At 33.7% G+C, this 17,626-nt stretch overlaps 1 protein-coding gene across 2 annotated transcripts in view; it reads right to left on the reverse strand.

Moving 5' to 3' along the window:
- The window catches only part of LOC118751765 (dopamine D2-like receptor), a 37,656-nt gene extending 25,958 nt beyond the window's left edge, over positions 1-11,698 (reverse strand). Inside the window, exons 1-2 of one of the 2 annotated variants that reach the window (XM_036486582.1) lie at positions 11,451-11,698; positions 10,954-11,261 (exon numbers count right to left, since the gene is read on the reverse strand). In XM_036486582.1, coding sequence (XP_036342475.1) covers positions 10,954-11,261; positions 11,451-11,588 — 446 coding nt within the window. In that variant the 5' untranslated portion in view covers positions 11,589-11,698. The remainder of the gene's footprint in view (positions 1-10,953; positions 11,262-11,450) is intronic. The other variant, XM_036486581.1, reaches the window with a different exon arrangement.
- Between the last annotated feature and the right edge of the window lie 5,928 nt (positions 11,699-17,626).

The following is a 17,626-nucleotide window of genomic DNA, read 5'->3' on the forward strand; positions in this document are numbered from 1 at the left end:
TTTTGGGTTATTCGTCCTTTAAAAAAACTAGGGAATATGCTATTAAAAGACATTTTTACAATACATTTCACAATGATATGAAAGATTTTGATGAACATGAATTTCAATATTGACGTGGGTGAATCCAAATGAATTTTTTATTTGAGTTTTTATGTATGTACATATCACTCCATTACACAGTATTGAAGTGTCATATCTCAAAAAACTAAAAACTCGAGCAAAACGGCATTAATGTTTTGAATTTGCATATACTCCCAGGGGAAAAATTAATACACATCTTGTTCTAATGACTACTGGTAATCGTTACAGCTATGCAATTTTTACACATCATTTCAAATAGGTAACGTTCATTTTTGCATACTTAACTAGATTTTTTGCTTTTTTGGATTTTGTAACTTTTCTAGTAAATGAGCGATGCCCAAGAATGATAGAATACAAGATTGCGCCGATCAGAGAGGATTTTTGAGGATAACCTTTGTGTGACGTCACACTGGTGCAATTGCAAGAGAGAAATGCCAAAACGTGAGCAAGAATGGAAGCAGAAGAAAAATGCTGCAAGGAAAACGCAAACAAGTTGCACAAGTGTGAAGCCATGCAAACAACGATTCTGTCAAATTCGTTAAGAGAGGAATAGCGGTCCGAGATCGGCGCAACCTTTGTATTCTCTCAATCGTGAGCGATGCCCATATACATATCGTCACCTGAAATGGAAAAAGTCGTGAGTAATATTTTCCTTGTCATAAAACGATGTGGGGAGTTGTAGTTCGATAAAATCCATCATATCAATCAAAAAGTTTATTTTGAATATTTTACGGGTTACGACCATTTGCATTTCAGCGACGATGTTTGTTACGTCTTTTTGCATTCAGGTGACGATATCTGTTAAATATGTGTTTTTGTTGAAGCCCGATGCGTTAAAAATTTTGTTTCACTTCTCGTAATTTCCTACTACATTGCTCATGCGGAGCTGTTCTTTTATGCTCACCAACACAGACACAGTTTAAAGCGCTGGTTATGCTCAAGGCAAGAATGATAGAATACAAGATTGCGCCGATCAGAGAGAATTTTTGAGAATAACTTTTGTGTGACGTCACACTGGTGCAATTGCGAGAGAGAAATGCCAAAACGTGAGCAAGAATGGAAGAAGAAGAAAAAATGTTGCAAGGAAAACGTAACCAAGTTGCGCAAGTGTGACGTCATGCAAACAACGATTCCGTCAAACTCGTTAAGAGAGGAATAGCGGTCCGAGATCGGCGCAACCTTTGTATTCTCTCAATCGTGTACTCAAGGCATATTAAACAAGGTAGAAGTGATTTTGACATTTCTCTCTTTTGAACAGCGACTATAAACGGCTAAAATGTTTCAACTATAATTAATTTTTTTTAAGTACATAAATTACAATTAGAAATACTATTAAATCCATTGAATTTTTTAATAAACATTATACGTAGCTAAGCTGTACACCACTTTATTTTTGTTTAACAAAGGAAACTGTCGTTATACGTAGCTCAGCTTTACATCAGAAGTCATGTTTGTATTACTTAAATATAAAAACAGAGATAAATTACAAACTTATGGCGTTTTCTTTTAACAATTTTGCCTTCTTATAAAAATATGGGAACATTTTCAGTAGGTTGCTTTTTATCCCAAAAAATGGCTATATTAGCAAAAAGTATGGCACTTTTGCTTAGTCGGAGGGCAATATTTTGAGAAATGAACACGTAAAGCTGTGAACGGGCTGAGGAAACAGGGCAACATTATTTCGAGAAAAGAAAACGCCATGATACAAACACAGAAGGTAGTTTAATTTATTGACATTCGTTGTTGTTGCCGAACCCTTCACTTTTAACAAGTTTATGATATTTAACTAAAATCATGCCACCAGGAAAAGTAAAAAAAATCCAATTTAATGAAGTTGGATGAAAATATTAAAAGTGTTGCGCGTTTCCAAACTGCCAGAATTCGGTACACCTGAGCAAACGTTGGAAAATACTTTTTTTTTCTGTTCCGAGGATAGGGTACGTAGTACGATCCTATGCAGTTTGATGACAAATTGCTGACGCAAAATATTTTTAAACCTCTAAAAGATGTACCGTTATCCGTGGAACGAGGAAGAAGGTCGAGTTAAAATGATGCCCTGCAACTTGTAATAGTACCAATTTTCTGATTCTCGGAATTTTCTGATAAAGATGTGGTGCTGCTAAAAAATATATATACAAAAATATAAGCACGAAACTATGTATTTGTGACAAGAATTATCCACATAAAATGGAAACTAATGCAGTTTCGTTTTATAAAATTTAAAAAGTATGTTTGCACCATGTATTGTCTTCCCAGAGAGTTTTGCTCCACATCGAAATTCGTGCTCTTTTATTTTCTAAGTAAAGCGAATAAAACTTCAGACTTAAATTTAAGACATTCATAACAAAAATTTTATGAAGAAAATCCCCGCTACGTCCTCCCAAATATAAACTGGGACGCAAAATTGAAGCAAGTAACACAGTCCGACATGAAAATTTTCTCAGAGATAAGACTAGCCATTTCTAATACATTTTGGATCACTAAATTTGTAAAAATAAAAACTTGTATATTTGAATTTTAATAAAATAAGGCGAATAGCAAAATCGGTTAAAAACGGCTAATTTATTTTTGTAAAACGGCTAACAAATCGGCTGCCGGCTAAACCGAATTTTCTCCGGCTGTTTGCTATCGCAACCGGCTAAATCTAGCCGGAAAACGGCTAAAATAGCAACACTGGTTAGAAGACTTGGTTGCCTGAAGCCACGGAATTTCAGAACTGAGTAAGAGAATTTTCTTACAATATTATGCACACATAACCGCGTCAGGACCTCGATTTACACTGATATACATACGTATGTAGAAGAAAACATTAAATCGTTTTTTATAAGTTGGGATGCTTTAGAAGTAAATATTTAACTAAACGTGCAAAAACATTGGGCGAATAGAAACAAAAAATGTTTAAAACAGTTTCATAAAACATTTATTTCGTTTAATGACGTGGTTTCCTTTATGAGGTATTCTTTTCTGTCCATATGTATATGTGCATATAAGATGCGAATGCAGCCAAAATTCTTTGAGGGTAATATTGAAGTAATCCTTAAAATTAGTATACGTACATACATATGTATGTACTTATGCTGCTGCATTTCCATGGTGAAATTATAAGCAGGTAAAGTAATAAAAAATCTTTCTCGCTTTATTTTCCTGACATGCGGCTATCTTATAAAAATTTTTAAAGGCAAATTTTAAAATAAGATAGGGTCAAATCTTTCATCTCGCTCTTATTACTACACCTGGTATAATTTCACCATGATGAGGTTCAATTGATGCTAATTTGTAGCAAACATAGCACGCGCACCTCATAGGGTTAATTTGTTTGTTTACAGTTTTTTGACATTATAACTAGCTACAAGAGAGTTCGAGCTAGTTGTCACTTCTACCTTGTTAAATATACCTTGGTTATACTTACATTGCAAGATTGCGCCGATCAGAGAGGATTTTTGAGAATAACTTTTGTGTGACGTCACACTGGTGCAATTGCGAGAGAGAAATGCCAAAACGTGAGCAAGAATGGAAGAAGAAGAAAAAATGTTGCAAGGAAAACGTAAACAAGTTGCAGAAGTGTGACGTCATGCAAACAACGATTCTGTCAAATTCGTTAAGAGAGGAATAGCGGTCCGAGATCGGCGCAACCTTTTTATTTTCTCAATCGTGAGAAGCAGCGCATCTGAAGCAGTGGTGTAAAAGCCTGATTATGGCAACTTAACGGAACGTAGACCTTAGAGAATCAAAATGAAACAGATTTCGCCGTGGCATTAAGTTACGTTAAGTTTCGGCTGTTCAATTATAAGCAACACCCATTTAACAGAATTTTTAAGAGAGAGCCGTAAGTTACGTTAAGTTGCCATAATCAGGCCATAATTATACTCGGCATAGAGTGCATAATTTCCCAGAATCAGCTGTTTAGTGTAATCAGTTAGTCTGTTCCAGTACTCCAGCATTTAGTTAGGAAAACATAACTGAAGAATGCTTATTCATAGCTTAAATAAAGTCGACACTAAAGTTAATTGCTGCTTTTTTTAATATTTTCAATGAAATGGCGGCAACTAACTTTATAATTGACTTTGTTTCGAATATAAATATGCCCTAATGTATGTACAAGAACGACTTCTCAGTAATTCCTGTAAATCTCATTGGTACTGGAACAGACTAATGAGAGCAATGAGAGTGGCATCTCTCTTTGAAAATGTCACATAGCGAAAAATCAAAATTTTCCAGACTTAGCTGCCATGCCCTGTCATGCGCTGCGTAGGATAATCGCTTGTATGCAAAGCTTATTAAACATATTCGATATGTGGCAGTATTCATGTTATGCGCTGCAGCACAATGCAAGTATAACCAGCGCTTAACTTTTGCCGACCACTGTTCTATACCTACTAAAACACTGCACGGATACATTTGAGTCGCCCAACAAGACATTTGTTAGCAGCAGTGTTGCCACTATTTTTTTCCTATCAAAATTTCCTACCAAGGCCAACCAAAACCTACCAAAAATTTTTGAAGTTTTTAAATTATTTATCCAATGCCAAGTTTATTAAAAATGTAGATAAGATAACATTTAGTAAAACTAAAACAAAGCTAGTATTACAAAAACAACTTGACTACGCATAACAATTAATTTTCTGTACAGACTTACACACATGGTTGTCTCTTTACACATACATATTATTATTCTTGTTCTTATTATTAATCTCGTCGGGGATACTCGCGCTGTGACCTAAGGAAAACCTTCACTCACATTATTTAATCCTTACTTCCTTACTTGCTTACTCATATTATAATTGCTAAAATGAGTTTGTTTGTTTGTTACGCTATCATGTTTCAACTCCTCAACCCATCATCATAAAATTTCATTTCAGCACAACTTAAAGTAAAGTTCCATGGAATTCAACGAGGTATAGAATTCTTTAATACTGAGTCTAAGTCTAGTAGAGACCATACTGCAATTTCCTTTATTAAAGGGAGTTATTAGACGCCGAGTAATACAAATTTTTCGAGTTTGGAAAATAAAGCGGGGGAAACAGGACAACTAATAAATTGTTAAATTGTAATTAGGAATATTTTCCTCCATCTTTTACTATTACATCGATGCAAACTTTACCTTCGTTTTATAAAGTACATGCGAGAAGTTACCGATGTAGCTGACATATTTTACCCATTGGTCCCTTGTGTGCATAAAATAACAGAGTATTACTAACATATGTGTTTCTTATTAAAAATTTGCAAATTGGGATTTAATTTTGTTTGAGTTGAATATGGATCGCAACAATAAAATTTTATTATTTTGACTTAAAGAATTTAGCTTGGTTCCGTGGCTTATTATTATGATAGTCTTTAAAACACTTGGTATGTAAATTAGTATTGCATTTTCGGCATCCATACATAGTTTTTTTCCACACTGGAAGTAGCGAGAGCGTTTGTCCAGTTTGGTGTTGAAATGGTCAACGCGGTCCATTCTAACGGACAATTCTGATCTCGTTGATACTGTTTTTCCATGACTGTTGTGAGCGTTTGCCATAGGCACAATAATGTCCTCAACGACTGCAAGACGGAATTCGTATTGACTCATAGGTATTTTGCATTCATATTTTGCGCACGAACAATGCAATTTCCACGAATTAACCATTGCAGCGCCCAATGCGTTTGTAAAAAGTGGCCAGTACCATTTTTTACCACGCATGCTAATGCGATAATTATTCATAGCCGATATTAAATACAGTAAAACCCGTTTAAGTACCTCACGAAAAATTTCAGCTTTTTGAGGTACTTAGGCGGGTTAGGTACTTAAAAGAACCCGCTTCAGTACCTCGATGCGGGTACTTAAGCGAACATGATTACTGATGTACCCTGCAGTGAAACCCAAAACTAGTAAGGAAAAATACTAGTTTACAACTAGAATTTCCTGACTGAAACCGAACTAGTTCGAAAATTACCAGACTTGTACCAAGTACAAACTATTTATTCATGCCCTGTTTTAACTTCGACAGTTTAATACAATAAAGTAAACAAAATATTATAACTTTTATTTGGGTATATTGTAAACCATTAAAGGGAGTATGTATTCAATTATAGCATTTTCAGTTTAAATGAAACTTTTTTCAAATTAAGTGAAACCTTTTTCAGGTTAAGCGAAACCTTTTTCAAATTAATTAAAACTTTTTTCAGATGAAGCGAAACCTTTTTCAAATTAAATGAAACCTTTTTCGGATTCAATGAAACTTTATTCAAATTAAATGAAACTTTTTTCAGATTCAATGAAACTTTATTCAAACCAAATGAAACTTCTTTCAAGTTAAATGAAACTTTATTCAAATTAAGTATTAAACATTTTTAAATTAGGGAACAGGAAATCAACTTAACCTAGTAAGGGCCGTTTGCACCATGTCTGGCTAACACTAAAGGCTCTGTTATGCATACTTGGCATTGCTTGAGAGTTGTCACATAAGGAATCTGTTAAATGAGCTTCGCGTGTAAGCTGTTACCCAACACACAGCATTACATACGTAGAAGTCTGTTGGTTTTTGATTTCGACGTAAAAACACGTACGTAACAGAGCCTTAACTCCCCATAACATCGACGTTATCGACGCCATACTTATATCAGGGAGTCGATAACGCCGATCATGATGTTTAACTGGGAGAATATTTTTACTGTTGCTACACGAATTCAAAGCTGTCAACTATTATTTTCTTAAGGGAGAAGAGGCAAATAAAGTACAAATACTCTCCCTTCTCACTCACTCGCTTAAGCGAAATGTAAAATTTGGCATTTGCATATTAATTGTCTAATTATTTTCTTTTAACTTAAACAAACTCTATGGATTAGAGCACAGTCTAATCACGGCAACATTCAACTTCGGTTCAAGAATAATTTTGACATGTCCCATTTCTCTTTTCCTTTTCACACCATCCTTTACATGTACTCCCGAAAACAGAGATATTTGAAGTTTTATAAGAGGAATTAATTTAATGATTTGCTTAGTTACCAAAACCCCTCGAAAATCACAACAAACCAACCAACCTACCAAAGCCTTATTTTAAGAAATGAAACTACCAATTTTGGTCCAATTGGACCGAAACGGCAACACTGTATTTAACATGCCTTGACCGTAAGGGAGAGCTAATTCAAAGTAATCCAAAAAAGAAGTCTCATTTCATTTGAATAAAGATTCATTTAATTTGAAAAAAGTTTCATTTAATTTGAACAAAGTTTCAGTTGTTTCTGAAAAAGGTTTCATTTAATTTGAAAAAAGTTTCGCTTAACATGAAAAAGGTTTCATTTAATTTGAAAAAGGTTTCGCTTAATTTTAAAATGGTTTCATTTAAACTGAAAATGCTACATACAAGACCTGTTGAATAATGATTAACAGGGAACGGATTTCATGGAAATTGCCTTTTTTCTGCTAAAGAGATAGATTATATTCGATTAAGAATGTCCACGATTTAGCTTTCCCTGATTCCATATATACACATTTGATGTTGCTTTTTTTAAGATATTTGCCTTTTTTAAGATATTTGCCTTTTTTTGCCTTTTCTACCTTTACAAAAGTCATTATAGCATTTACAATTTTTTTTTTAAGATTAAAAAATATTCACATGCCCATGCGGCTTATAGAAGCGCAGGGACCTCTTGCCAAATTGTTGTTGGAAAAATTCAAAGCCGTTTTCTCAGCTAACGTAGGCTTGGAGACAATAAGGAGTGTGGATAAAATTGTAAAGGGCGAGGAAAACGCCCTTATTCCTGATAATATGAACGTTTCAAACGTTCCATATTTAAATTGGGCTCCACTTGTATCAACTTACGTCGAGCGCACATTTCGTACATTCAAGGCTTTTCTTCGCGAAAATCGAATGAAAATGCTGCCAGAAAACTTCAAAATGCATCTTGCGGTTCAATGTTACTACAACTATACAGATTAAAGTTTTATGAGTTAGAAACTCGAAAGGATAAAATAGTCAAAGATTCAAAGTACAAATTTTTCATATAATGAAACTAGTTCATAGTTTTTCTCTTTTTACTTGTAATATAAACATTTCTAAAATAAATGTATTTTTTGATTATTCTTCGTATTTTATGTCTTTTTTTGTGCCTTATTTTGCTTTTTTTGCAATACCAAGTGCCTTTTCCTGCCTTTTTCGCTATTTTATTTTGCCTTTTCCAGCCTATTTCGTTATTTTATTTTGCCTTTTTTATAGATTTTTAGGTCCTAAAAATCCATTCCCTGATGATTAATATTCATAATGATTATTAATTAAAGCATGTTGCTTTGGATAACCGTTTAATGAGTAATAATTAAATACGCTAAAAACGTTAATTAATTCATTAATTTTAATTACATCATTATTTTGTTATTTTTGCTCATTTTCAATTATTTTTTACTTGTTTTAATTACACGATTATAATTATTTGATTAATTTCTATTATTAATCATCATTGTTTGGTACTTAAGCTGCTTCACTGTAGATCAACGCCACCCATTGTTTGATTGTATTTGGAAACCACTTGTGCGGCAACCAAATGAATTTTTTTGCTTCGTGGTTGAAGCGTTTGGCTTTAGTTAATGGTTCATGGGAGTTATTGTTTGACATCACTCTAAAAACCTGAATTATAAGCATAGGCTTAGAATGAGTTTTTTTGAAAACAAATTATACTTTATGAAGTTTTGGACTGTCCCGTAAATTTCAAAATCGAAAAAGTTTCAAAAATATTTTTAGAATTTAATTATAAATAGACCATTTTATAAAATTCCAATGATATGCAAGTGGCGGTAATTTACTGCATAAAAAATACGTGAAAATAACTAAGAAAAGCACATAAAATGGAAATATAAACAGCATTTCATCATATAAAAATGCTAAAATTGAACTATTATGATTTTAAACATGATCGCAAGCGGTCAAAGAACGTCCGCAAAGGTTGCAGTTGAAAAGGAATTAGGGTGGTTTTTGCCTTGGTTTTTCAAGAGTTTGTGTGTTGAGGATTGTCCTCCTCAAACGTGATTTGTCCTTCTATGTCCTCCTTTTGAGGTAAAATGCCCTCCTTTTCAAAAAATTCCGTTCAGAATATTATTATTTCCTAATCGTACACAATCATTGTATTTAAAAAGCGTTTACATTGTTCAACTTTCATTTAAATGATGTTAACTTTTGATTCAACTAACCACCAGGCGAAAATTATTGCTTACCATATGTCATTTTGTTTGCTAGATATATAAGTATATGTATATGCTTTTATCTTGATAAAAGATTTTGTAAAATGGCTTAAAATAAGTATGTTCGTTACATTGGAGCGCAAATCTGCTTAAAAAATTTTGGAAAACGCGTTATTTCACATCCAAGAATATAATCCAAAATAACACAGGCCTGTGCGGTTTCCCCTTAGAATTGTATTTCATGATTACGATTACAGTAATCTTAGTCCTTAAATTTTTAAGGTTACAACTGTTATAATCATAGTGGTACCATTTATGATTACAATTAAAGTAATCGTAATCGCATATAATTTAAGGATTACAATATCGAATTCGTAACTATGCTCTCACTTTCCACATAAGCCTGCGTTTTTCATCGTTGATACAATGAAGTAAGCACAGCATTAGGCATTGAATTGGTATAGAATTGAATTAAAAACCCATTCGAGTGTTGATTGTACTAATTTTTATTATTTTCACAACTTTTCCGATGATTTCATCAATTTTTTCTTCCAGGTACCGCAAAAATATTTAATTTTAATGAAAATTTTCAAATCAAAATGACAACTGACGGCTGTTCACTTACCGCCAACCACTTTACCGTCGTCCGCTGTAATTCTGGATAGAACTTAAATTTTCCAGTGAAAAGGTACAAAAGAACGCGAAGCATTTTCAACAGATTTATGATCTAGTTATGAGCAGTGAACTTATTCTTTGGTACAATTTATGGAAGAAACAGAAAAAGAAGTAGTCCGAAGAAGATTTAAAGGATGTTGAAGCGATAAATAGGTGTACTTTCCCTTTTGAGCGCTTTTCCATGCACAACAGCGACTGTGTAGCGATCGTTTAGTACCCTTCGTAGAGTAAAAACCTGGCTCAGAAGCACAACAGGAGAAGTAAGGCTTTCCGGATTATGACTCATGAGCGTCCATAGGAAACTCGTTACCGAAAACCGCGAGATGATTCAGAAAATCCGAGACGTTTGTTATTAGCGTAAAAAGGGTTAAATAAAAATGTATAAAAAAATTAACAAGTATGTAAATTTCGTTGCCCCCCTTAGATAAGATCCTGGCTACGCCATTGTATATCACTATCTGCTCTGTTTTTCTTAAGAGCGAAGGGTTAATATGTCGACAACATTTAGACGAAAAAGCCGTGATTTCTGCATACTTAACTCAATTTTTGAGCGATATACTATTTTCTTTGCCCTAGTTATTGTCTGTGCACCTATGACTTATTTCAGTGGGCGGGGAAACGGAGATTTCTGCGATTTTTTATTAGTTCGGCTCTGAATGATTATGGGTAATTGAACACTACATATTGCAATACCTCAGCCTTTCCAATATCTTGAAAGTCTTTTGCGGTTAACCATTCTAACTTGCTATTGATTTGCGCAAATGAAATGTTACCTCTTATAAAAACTTTAATCAATGATGAGCCGTCATTGCTCTTCAGTTTATTAGTAAACACATTGGGCCTTGGGACACTATCTACCACTCGTGGTACGCCTTTCAATTATCCATGCTTGATTACTAAGTTTTTACTGTGGCCATCAAAATTTTTAATTTATTTCACTTTATCCGCCATTGTATTTCTTTTGTTTGCACTTTTTGTTTTATTTCTGTGTATTTGTAATTAACTAGAGTCTATTATAACTATTTTTATGTCTCTTTGTGACTTACTTGCCGGTCTCTTCCACAACGGTGGCTAGCATAAACTCTGTGGATTTGTCATTGACGATGACGTGGCAGTCGTCGATATCCGGAGAAAAGGCACCACCTCCGGGATCCTCCTCCTCTTCATTCGACCCGGACGCTGTGTTCGTCGCCGGCTCGTCAGGTATAATGCGGGCCGCATGCCTTCCGCTGTCCAACGCCGTTTCGGCAAGTCGACGCGTCTGTGCCACATTCTCAATGACACTGCCACCCGTCAACTCCGAGAGGTGCGGCGTCCGGGCAGCACGAGCTTTTTGTGCTCGGATACTTAATGCCTATTGTTCGTGACAGGACACAAAAGGCGGAGGAAGAAAGGAACATATTATAATATTACACTATGCGAAATCAAAGAGGAGTGCATGCAAAAATATGCTAGTAAGTGCACAAAAATATGAAATAGCTGTATGTGTTTGCATATTTTTGAGGAATTCGAAAAAAATAAATTTTAGCTTTTGCCTAATTACCCTGAAAATACTCCAGTATAAAAACACCATTATGATGCACGGAATGTAGAAACTGGTGAGTGATGAGCAAAGGATAAACATTGTGTTGTAGAATAGACACAGTCCCGGGTCACGATCAGGCGTGTTGTTGAGACCCATCACTATGGGCAAGCCGATAGCCACTGATATCGCCCAGGCTAGCAGGATTGTCAGGCAAACACGTGGACTGTTTCTGTGTTTTGCATATTCTATAGGTCGCGTCACAGCAATATACCTGAAATTATGTGCAAACCAAAATATTAATTTATGTAGTAAAAGATAGTTAAGACGTTTATCTAAATGTTTGGCCTTTTTGTGGATCAATATAAAAAAGCTATTTATTTCTTTCACATTCTAAAGCGGATTTCGTTAAAACTAGTGGTTGAATTTCACTTTCCATATATTGTTCATTATATTTGCACTAAATATGTATTCTATGTCCTTTCTGCTGATAACAATTTTAAAATCCACAAGAAAAGGTATAAGAGTTCACTTCCGCCAAGCCTTAACTGCAGGTTATGCTTATTGGAAAAAGGTGGTGGTGTAGTTGTTAGCTATGCGCGCTACCACTCCGCAGCGCCTGGGTTCAAGCCAAGGTCCCGACTAACATAAAAAAAAAGAAACCGTTTTTTTTCAAATAGCTGTCGACCTTCGGTCTGTGTGACAACATCAAGGCGCGCGCCACAAATCGTAGGAGAAGCTCGGCCTAACACCAACATACACTTGTGATCAGCTAATTAAGCCAGCAAGATTTTGATAAATTTTGGCTATGTTTCTTTTGTTTATAATTTTGCCAAAAAAGTCTAGCTCATTATATAACAAACACTACATAAATCCAGATTTTAAACTTTGTGCAAAAATTATGAAAAATCTGCAAAGTTTCAGCTAAATTTTCAAGTTTTTATTCAGATTTTTCATAATTTTGTTGATTACGCACTTTAATTGCCCATTAAATTCTAGGGTAATAATGTGCAAGTCTTAAGTTGCTAAAAAATCGTGTTGATTTTTAATAATTTTTTTTTTTCTGACTTGATGACGCATTTTTTTCATACAAAAAAAATTTTCGAATTTATTTTGTATGGAAAAAAATTTGTCGAATTTATTTAGTATGGAAAAAAATTTGTAATGCAGTCAGAAAAAAAAATATTAAAACTCAACGCGATTTTTTAGCAACTTAAAACTTGCACATTATTACCCTAGAATTTAATGGGTTATTAAACTCCATACTCAAAAAAAAAATCTGAATAAAAAGTTGAAAATTTAGCTGAAACTTTGCAGATTTTTCATAATTTTTCCACAAAGTTCGAAATCTAGATTTATATGGTGTTTGTTATATAATGAGCTAGACTTTTATGGAAAATTAATAAACATTAAATAAACGAAAGCAAAATAGCCAAAATTTATCAAAATGTTGCTGGCTTAATTAGCTGATCACAAGTGTATTTGTAAGCGCCAATCTATTGTTAAGTACAGGCAAAAGAAAGTCAGAAAGAAAGAAATAAATCTTTCCAATCACCCCATTTTAAAATTCTTGGAACTTAGCAGGCCTCTTAACTGCAAAACTTCACGCTTTTGGTGGAAATGAGCTATAAATCTCTGTTAATTTAAACATTAATTTTAAGTTTTTCAAACATATTTTCTTAAAACAAAATTTATGTTAAAAGGCAGATAAATTTTAAAAGATACTAGGGAAGACGGTCTAAAATTGTAATCCATGCAAATTTTCTTTTATCACAGCGCACGGTAGTGCGCGCGAGTGACGAAAGCAGCCACAGTCGCATGCTGAAATGACTCGCTTATATATACATGAGATTTGTTATCGAGATTTGTTGGAAAGGTCTTTCAGAGTGTGTCCACAAAATGTATTTAAGCTTCATAAACGATTATCCGAATTCTTAAGAATTAGGCTTAAAGTTGTGAAACAAAACACGTTTTTTTGCCTTTTTCTGTATTCTATAGGTTATTAACTTTCCAAGGATACCTTATATATTGAGCTCCGGCTACTAGTTGGAAAGATATAGAGCTTAAAGGGAAATTACAGAGAATTTTGAGTTTTCATTTAATTTCTGTGTTCGTATGGAAAAGTAGCTTATGTCGAAAGGCTGGCTTTAGTATAATGCGGCATTCCCTTTATTCTTTAAACGAGAAGAAATTTTTCGATGAGACTTAATAAGAATATTGACTTGCTAGTATCGGAACTATTTCTGGCACGTTTATTTGCCAAACGTTGTTCAACGGCTTAGTGCCTGTGAATCATTCGCAATCACATGCTGCGAATGCCGATTTATACTAAATCCAGCCCTTCGACATAAGCTACTTTTCCATGCGAACACAGATTTCATGAATTTTATAATAAATTAAATTGTAGAAATTTCGCGCAGATGCTTTTTAAGAGTTCTTCTCTGGGGATAATTTAAATAATATATTTAGCTTTACATGCGTATTTCTAGAAATTTTAGCTGAAAAGTTTGCAATTGTAATGATAATTTGTTGATATCTTTTTTTATTTTAATTTAATTTACTTTTATAAAAAAAAATACGCGAAAAAAACCAAATGAAAAACATTGCGAATATTATACACCGCCCGAACAAAGTATTGGCACAGCAAATTTTTCACAATATATGCAAAAGTTTTCATTCTAATATTTTTCCACTGATTTCGTATAAAAATATGTTTCATTCTACAACGAAAAACATAAAATTATAATTCCTAAACTTTGTGCAAAACTCGCGAAAATTCAGCAAATTTTCATGAAAATTTTAAATTTTTTAAGAAGATTTTTTAGAATTTGTTTGAGTATGCAGATTTGTAGCCCAATGAATTTTTTTATAATAAAGTGCAAGATTTAAGTAGCAAGGAATTACCGTTGATTTTTTCCACACAGTCTCTTCCATACAACAATTATTTTTCGAAAATACTTTATATGGAAAAAATGCAAAACACCTTCAACAAAAAAAATTCTCAAAAATCAACGCGATTTTTGACTAACTCCTAACTTGCATTTTATCACTAGAACTTAATGGGCTGCAAAACTGCATACTCAAAAAAATTGTCAAAAATCTGATTAAAAAGTTGAAAATTTTGATGAAAATTTGCTGAATTTTCGCGAGTATAGCACAAAGCTTAGGAATTATATTTTTGTGTTTTTTGTTGTTGAATAAACCATATTTTTATACGAAATTGGCAAAAAAATATTAGAATAAAAATTGTTGCATATATTATGAAAAATTTGCTGTGCCAATACTTTGTTCGGGCGGTGTATAAAGATCACTACAATTTTAAGTGAGTCTTTATAGTTATTTATTCGTTTTTACCAGGTTAGTCAGTAAATTTATACTCAGCGAAAAATGGAAATATATGTTTGAATTAAACATTCCAAAATAATAAAGTGCTAATCATTTTACAAATTTTCAAAACGGGTTTTTAATTTCCTGGTAGCTTTAAAATAAAACTTTAATACTCAATCATAAAGTTTCAGTTTGTATAAGTAAACCTCGCCAACAAAGGGGCTTAAGCACCCCAGAGTAGAATAATCCCCTTCAAATTTTTTTTCAAACCCTACCGAGGATACGTAAAACTCGCCTGAATGTATTCGTCACATATATTCACAGATACTAAATAATACATGAAAAACCTGTGCACGCGCAAAACTATCTCCCTTTGATTGCTGTATCCAAACATATTGCGCAGAGTGCTTTACCTATACAGTGTTTTAATCTAGTAATCAAAATTCAAAAGGGGCATATTGTATTTCAAAAAAGTAATTTTGCTGCCTCCATGAGCCGATTTCTTAGAGGCTCGTATATAAGGCCGGCTGCACTGAACAATTGTTCACTTGGATCGCTGGCGGGTGGAGCGCTCAAATATTTGCGGGCCAGATCTGTCCATTTGTCGTATTTTAGTTTAGTTTTCCACCAATCGAGATAAGCTCGTTTTTAGTTAAGAAGGGCCTTCAATTGAGCTTTCACATTTTCTAATGCCTCCAGATTCTACATCCGAGCCTTCGCTTTCACTGGAGGAATCTAAAATTATTTCTAGATTGTTTATAAGACTTTTAGCAGTACTTGTTGAAGACCCATCAATTTGGTTGATATACTACTTAACCGTTTAGCGCCTGAAGCTAAAAGCCGGTTATTGTCCGCACTCTGGTTAGACAGACTTAGAGCCATTTCAACAATATTAGAGTGGACTCTCTGCCCACGTACACATTTGCATTCGCAAAGCATTTGTATCATTTTACGCGAATGCGAATGTAGAATTCGAATGTGTAAAATGATGTAAATCATTCGCATAACGAATGCGAATGCAAATATTCTCAACATCCCTGGTATGCATATATTAAAATCCAATTCGATTGATTGCATGTTGATCTGTTGAACTAACATAGTTGAGTTTTGTTTTGTGCACAATTTGCATGAAGCGAAACAGACATTTCTTTGCTGTTATTTATTCTAGGCCTGCAACATCGATATCGATATTGGTGAAACATCGATGTTTTGAGACAAGATTAAGGGTTTCGAACATCGATTTTTTGCTTCGATGTTTTTCTTCGATGTTAATTTTTTTTTTTTTAAAAATTCTAAAAATCCTGACTAAAAAGTTGAAAATTTGCATGAAAATTTATTGAATTTTCCCGAGTTTAGCACAATATTTAGAAATTATATTCTTTGTTGTAGTATGAACCATATTTTTATAAAAAATTAGCAAAAACAATTACACGAAAATTGTGGCATACATTGCAAAAAATTCTCTGCGCAAATACTTTTTACCGGCAGTGTTTATTTACCACTCGGTGCGGAAACTAGGGATGCAAACGATGCATCGATGTTTTTGAAACATCGATAATATCGGTTCAATTTTCGATGTTTGCCATCGATGTTTACAATTTACTAACATCGCGAAATTGACGATACATCGATGGAAGTTTTACCGATGTTTTAAACATCGACTTTAAGCAGACTCTCCGACCTTCTTTCGGTATGTTTGACTGACCTTAAATTTATTATTCGTTCAGATTTTTTTTGTTATTTATGGCCCTATAGCAATTATATTCAACAATTTTATCGAGCTTGAGGCCGTTTCTTATGAAAAATGTTATTGAAAATCAACAATAATTTACAAAAGGTAGAAGTTATAGCTGCTATTTCGGAGACCACCACATCTCCTCAGTGACCGCGGTTGAAGAAGTCTGATTAGTAGATGTGGTGATGTCCCATTTTTCATAAAAAACGGCCCCAAGCTCAATAAAATTGTTGGATTCATTCTGCATGCTAATAACCTAGCCGTTAAAACAGAACCAAACACCCCTTAAAATTTTAACAAGATCAGGCCTATGATCTTTAGGCCCGAACGATCTTACGATGTTATGCATTTTGATTCTAATAATAGAAAGGGTATAGAAAGGATAATAAAATACAGAAAAATACATTCATAATTATTAAAGTATTCAATATTGCTTTAAATTTAACTAGAAATTAACAAATTGCAAAACATCGGAAACCATCGATATATCGGTGTTTCTCTGGCGATGTATTTTAGCCTCGATATTCTTTTCTCCGATGCATCGAAACATCGATGTATCGATGTTACTGCTCAAAATTTCCATCCCTAGCGGAAACCGAGTCAATTTTGAACATGTATATATTTAAAAGATTTTCAAAGTTTCTCCAATTTGAATTCAGTGGTTTTGAAATGTTTAAATAAGTTCAGAATATAATGTGAATCAAGGCGAATTTATACAAGGTGGTAGCAAGAATACAACACACAACAACCACATGTATTTTATATCAGGGTCAAAATGTCAAATCTCAATTCGCCTCAAAGTTTATATGTATTTATCATCAGATATATTAGCAGATTGGACAACACCACCTTGTATAAATTCGCCTTCGTGTGAATCATAACGGAACTAGCTATTAATTATTATTGAGAAAAAATGCCAATTCTTCAGATTCTATATTCGAGAATTTGCTAAAGCATGGAACAATCTCGATCCTTCTTCCATCAAAAGTGGCCTCGACGATGAGTTCATTCGATTTAATTAAGCGATCAAGAATGTGAAGACGTGAAATAATTTCGCTATTCACAACTGGAAATGAACCATAGCCGTCCGAATTACGACCCTGCAAGAACAGTGACAATCATTTGACCGGTAAAA

Source organism: Rhagoletis pomonella, unplaced genomic scaffold (genome assembly GCF_013731165.1).
Source record: "Rhagoletis pomonella isolate Grant_MI unplaced genomic scaffold, Rhpom_1.0 Rhpom_scaffold_00976, whole genome shotgun sequence".
NCBI lineage: Eukaryota > Metazoa > Arthropoda > Insecta > Diptera > Tephritidae > Rhagoletis > Rhagoletis pomonella.